At 50.4% G+C, this 5,825-nt stretch overlaps 1 protein-coding gene across 1 annotated transcript in view; it reads right to left on the bottom strand.

Annotated features, from left to right (window-relative positions):
- The window catches only part of COASY (Coenzyme A synthase), a gene marked incomplete at its 5' end in the record, with an annotated part of 16,747 nt that extends 10,922 nt beyond the window's left edge, over window positions 1–5,825 (bottom strand). The window contains one exon of the mRNA XM_015412426.1: window positions 5,246–5,825. Within this exon, the coding sequence (XP_015267912.1) occupies window positions 5,246–5,825 (580 nt within the window). The remainder of the gene's footprint in view (window positions 1–5,245) is intronic.

Genomic DNA, 5,825 nt, shown 5'->3' with positions numbered 1-5,825 from the left:
AACTCAGCTTAGAGGGAACACTGCGTGAGAGAACAGCTCTGAGAGAACTCAAGGTCACATCAGCAGCTGCATGTTGAGGAGCCGGGAATCACTCTTAACCACTACACCAAACTGGAATAGCCCAAGGGGGGGGGGGGGTCACACAAAGGAGATAGCCCAAGGGGGGGGGGGGGGTTCTACAGAGTTATTGCCCCCACTGCCAAATCCAGCCATGTGGACTTATCACAGTTGCAAACAGTGTTCCCTCCAAGCTGAGGTAGTGTGAGCTAGCTCACAGTTTTCTAGCCTCTGGCTCACACCTTTTTGTCTTCGCTCAGGGAGGAGGGCTCCAGAGCAAACTAATTTACGCAGCAGCCAAGTCGCTCGCTCACAGTTTTAATGCCAGTAGCTCCCAAAGTAGAATTTTTGCTCACAAGACTCCACAGCTTAGAGGGAGCATTGGTTGCAAATCAGTGTTTTATTCATTCCTTTGGTTTACTGGATCTACAGGTAGCTTCTGCCCGGGGCCGATCCCTTTGTTCCGCTCTCACTGCAATGGAGCCCCTGCACGGAGGTTCTCTCTGTGCTTTCCCTTCCCACCTGTCATTCCCACCCCACTCCTACCACCAGCCCGACCTTTTCTGTTTTCAATTCTTAGCAGTAGCTGGTATACCACTATGGCATTACAGTGAGATTTGAGTCCAGTGGCACCTTAGAGATCAACAAGAGTTTCAGGGTGTACACTTTCGAGAGTCGAAGCTCCCTTCGTCAGACACGAGCAGAGCTGATGAAGAGAGTTTCGACTCCCAAAAGCTTATACACCGAAACTTCTGTTGGCCTCTAAAGTGCTACTAGACTCAAATTTAAACTGTTCTACTGCAGACCAATACGGCTACCCTCTGACAGTACAGTATTAGGTACAGTAGACATACCGATGACCAATAATTTTAAAAACCTGGCAAAAATCCCACTGGTGGGGCAGGGATGGCAGACACGCAGTGGGTGTATGTGGGGAGGTGCAAAACCGACACTGTCCCATCCGTATCTTCCCCCAATCCATTTTTGGTGCAACCTTTCAGGGCAGATTATACCAAAGCAGCACTGGGGAACCTGCAGCAAGGTCCCTGGAAGGTTGGCAGAAGCACAACAGTGTGGTATAGAAGTCAAAATAAAAGGGGGCAGGGGCCAAGAGCTCCACGTAGAAGCATCTACAGTTTACCCCATCAGGAAAATCCAGGGATTCGACAATCTGCAGTGTCTGGAGACCCTGCCCTGGATGGCCCAGGCTAGCCTGGTCTTGTCCGTTCTCAGAAGCTCAGCAGGGTCAGCCCTGGCTAGCATTTGGATGGGAGGCCTCCAAGGAAGTCCAGGGTCGCTATGCAGAGCCAGGCAGTGGCCAATCCCCTCTAAATGTCTCTGGCCTTAAAAACCCCACCCGGGGTCACCATAAGTCAGCTGTGACTTGGTGGCAAAAGAGCTCTCCTCAAACCCGAAGATTTTTCCTCCAGCAGAGATGGGAAGGGGAGCTGAAAAGTGATGCAGAGTAAAGCGTGCAAGGGAGCAAGGAAGAACAGTTGTGGCATCCATGACAACGAGGTGCTGAGAGGGGTAGGAGTCCCCACTAGCTTTCAGAATGACCGCCCCCCCCACACACACACACGCAAAGAACCTCGCTGTCAAGCAAAAGCGACTATCGCACTAAGCAGCTCAGGGGAAAGGGCAAGCTGTCCATCATGGAAACTCTGGGCACCGGACAAGGGATGCCAGCCTCCAGGAGGTGCCTGGGGATCCCCCCGAATTACAGTTCATCCCCAGACTACAGAGATCAGTTCCCCTGGAGAACATGGGATGCTTTGGAGGGTGAAGTCTATGGCATGGTACCCCACTGAGGTCCCTGCCCTCCCCACGCTCCACCCCACATATCCAGGACTTTCCCAACCTGGATCTGGCAACCCTGCCCCCCATTCCATGCTGGTGGCCTGGGGGAACCTGGCAACCCTAGTGCCAGCTACTTGTTGAACCTAATAATGCCTGCCAGGTTATTTTGTCTGCTGTCTTATGCACGAGACACCAACCCACAGCAATACAGGGGGGGGGGAATCATGGGAATGCAGCCTTGTTGTGGGAAGGAAACAAACTCCAATTCACCTGCCTTTGGACATCCCGGCAAAGTTGAGCTTGAATTTAGCTGGCAAAACCAGGAAGCCCTCAACCATGCTCAGGCCATAAGGGGAGGGGAACGCACCAAAAACAAACTATGTTTGGATGTCTCATGGACAAACCACGTTTGCTGTGGTGCCTGAATGCAGACTTCAGGAATGTTCCCAAATCAGAGTGCCAGAGCTGCTTACTATATCTGAAAAAAGTCTTAAGCAAGCAACGTCAGTGCTCTGGTTTAAGACTTCTTTGGCTGTCGCTGGCACACGCCACGCCTTCTCCCAGTAGCAACACACAGATTAGAAAACAGGGCCCAATGTCTTTAACAGGGACTTCCTGCTTCCTTCTTGGTCTCTGTGTGGGAAAGATGCAGGAGAAGGAAAAGGGATCCTCATCCAGGATTCGCTCTTCCCCCATCTGGCTGCTGCTGTGGGGGAAGCCGGCAGGAAAGGAGGAAAGGAGGGGGCTTCCGCTGTTTGAATGCTTCGCATTTTGCTGCCCCTCCCCCGATTCACTCCTCCCACAGGAATTCTAATCTGCAGGGTTTGGGGGAAAGGTGACCCAGAGCAGCAACTCTGCGAACCCACCAGAATGTAAATCTCACTTATAAAGCTCAAAGCGCAATGACTAATATGTTTTAGGATTCATCTGGTGTATTCTTTCCCTTCCGCAAGAATTTTTTTAGAAACTTCAAAAAATAATAGCCAGGGTCAGGTCTGAGGGGAGAAAAATCATGTTTCCTAATCTTCCTGATAATCCATTGCTTTCTATGACTGAGGGAAACTTTCCCCCCCTCTTTATTCATTTTTGCCATTCATACTCCTATAAACCTGGGTTATGCCCCCTTATTCCTCTTCTTTCTAAACTAAAAGGCCTCGTCTTTTTCAGAACTTTCTGGAAGAGAAGATTCTCCAACCCCTTCATCGTTTTCTCTCCAACTCCAGACTCCATGACAATTTCCATCCCATAAAAACCGAAATTATTTCAAAGTCTCTAGGGCCAAATCCAAAACAGTTGTCCACAGACATGGAAGACTGAATAGAGCTACTGCTTCCTTCTTCCTGACAGGACTCCTACACATTTGATGGTAGCATAGCAGGCAAACTTCAATAGGGCTGAATGGGTATTTCAAACTCCTAGACACCAGCGGCAGATGGGCCCGTCTGCACTTGGGCTACCAGGTACATGTCATTTTCCAGCCTCCAATCACAGCCTTCGCTTTGGTTTAATTCAAGATCCTGGACCGCACCGTTTGTGGTGTGATTCCCACCCAGTGTTCCCTCTAAGCTGAGTTAGTGTGACCTAGCTCACAGTTTTTTAGCCTCTGGCTCACACATTTTTGTCTTAGCTCAAGAAGGAGGGCTCCCGAGCCAACTAATTTAGGCAGCAGCCACATTGCTCGCTCACAACTTTATTGCCAGTAGCTCACAAAGTAGAATTTTTGCTCACAATACTCCGCAGCTTAGAGGGAGCATTGTTCCCACCACCCCTTGCAAACCTTCTGAGAGTATTTGCTAAGCATTCAGAAATTGGAGGGAGGTTTGGAGCACTTCCCCCCCTCACTCAGAAGCCTCAGTACCCTCAGACAAAATAACTCATTACATGTTTATGCCTGGTGATTCCCGGCCCCAAAGATATCCGGCTGGCCTCAACCAGGGCCAGGGCTTTCTCAGCCTTGGCCCCAGCCTGGTGGGACTCTCTGCCAAATGAGCCACATTGCTCGCTCACAACTTTATTGCCAGTAGCTCACAAAGTAGAATTTTTGCTCACAATACTCCGCAGCTTAGAGGGAGCATTGTTCCCACCACCCCTTGCAAACCTTCTGAGAGTATTTGCTAAGCATTCAGAAATTGGAGGGAGGTTTGGAGCACTTCCCCCCTCACTCAGAAGCCTCAGTACCCTCAGACAAAATAACTCATTACATGTTTATGCCTGGTGATTCCCGGCCCCAAAGATATCCGGCTGGCCTCAACCAGGGCCAGGGCTTTCTCAGCCTTGGCCCCAGCCTGGTGGGACTCTCTGCCAAATGACATCCGTGCCCTGCTCTGTCTGACCTATTAAAGTTCCGCAGGGCATGCAAGGCAGAGATGTTCCGCCAGGCCTTTGGCTGAGGCCAGCGACGGTTCCCTTACATCTGCCCAGCATCCTCCCCTCCCCTCCCCCTTATGAAAATCTGAGTGCTAAAAATCTGTATGTGAAATATCCCATCTTGTTAAAATATTTAAATACTTATGCTGAATGTTTTCATATGGAATTTTGTAGTTTTAACTGGTTTTAAAATTGTATTGGGTTTTATGTTGTTGTAAACCGCCCTGCCAACCTAGCAGTTCGAAAGCAAGAAATTGCAAGTAGATAAATAGGTACCACTTCGGTGGGAAGGTAACAGCGTTCCGTGCGCCTTGGTGTTTAGTCATGCTGGCCACATGACCACAGAAATGTCTTCGGACAGCGCTGGCTCTTCGGCTTTGAAACGGAGATGAGCACCACAACCCTAGAGTCAGATTCGACTGGCTTTTGAGCAAGGGAACCTTTACCTTTAAACCGCCCTGAGCCCCGCATAAGCGGGGAAGGGCGGTTAAGAAATCGAAATAAATAAATGAATAAATAAATAACCACTTCACTACCCAGTCCATATCTTAGACCCCGACAAAACATGGAAAAGTTCCAAGTTCTGGCTTAACAGACACAGAGAGAGGTCTCAAAATAATTTCCCCATATGTTAAAAAAATCTCAGGGCTGATAGAAATCTAAGGCCAATATTTAGAAATCCGGAAACATTTCTCCAGAATATAAACTGGTTCCTAAAAATTTAGTGCTTGCATCTTGGAAATATGGATTTTTCCCCATGCCCTGAGAATAAACCTCACTGGAAACAGTTAGTTCCACCAAGGCTGGAAAGCGTTTAAATGTCAACATGCATTTCCAGGCCTTGCAGAAGTTGGCCTCTCTCGCCCGGGGATTTTCCGAGCCCTAATTACATTCACAGAATTAGGTCGCTCTATTCAAAGGATAGGGAATATTTTCAAGTGCTCCCCCAAATGTTCCTGGTTTCTCCGAACAGTTTTGGGGGAGCCGGGAGAAGGCCCATACTTGGTTCAAAGAGACCCACTTTCCAGGAGATCTTTGTCCGAGACGCCCACCAGGAGTCGTTTTTCCGCCAGCATGCAGCTCACGCTCAGCAGGATCTTGTGGCCGTTGTGAAGCCTGTCAAAAGTGCCCCCCACGACGACATCACTGTAGCTCTCAAGAGGCTCTCCGGATGTGCCGGTCTCGGGCTGTGGGGGTAGCTCCCCGTCGACGGCCTCTAGCTCATACTCCGGGTACAACAAAACGGAGATGAGATTGGGCCGGCAACTGTAGCAGCTGGTGGCGTAGCGCTCCAGGCGCTGCTTGACCGGGTTGGACTGACCCCCATCTCCAGTCTCAAAGTCAGTGAGCACCACCTCGGGCGGCTGGGAGAGATTCTGCACTGATCCGAGTGCCGCCGGGGTGGCGCCCTGGTTGAGGATGTTGGTGAGCAGCACACGGACATCAAGGTGGGCGTGGGCGTCAGCGTCGGTGTACAACTTGCTGATGAGGGTGTAGACCTCCGAGGTCGCCAGGACATACGTGGAGCGGGGTTGTGTGGAGCCCGTCAAGCTGAGCCCCGGCTGCAGGTGGACATAGAGGGTGTCTTGTACCAGCCGAGC

Source organism: Gekko japonicus, unplaced genomic scaffold, assembly GCF_001447785.1.
Source record: "Gekko japonicus isolate JY-2015 unplaced genomic scaffold, Gekko_japonicus_V1.1 scaffold8, whole genome shotgun sequence".
NCBI lineage: Eukaryota > Metazoa > Chordata > Lepidosauria > Squamata > Gekkonidae > Gekko > Gekko japonicus.
This window is presented reverse-complemented; position numbering and strand designations above follow the sequence as displayed.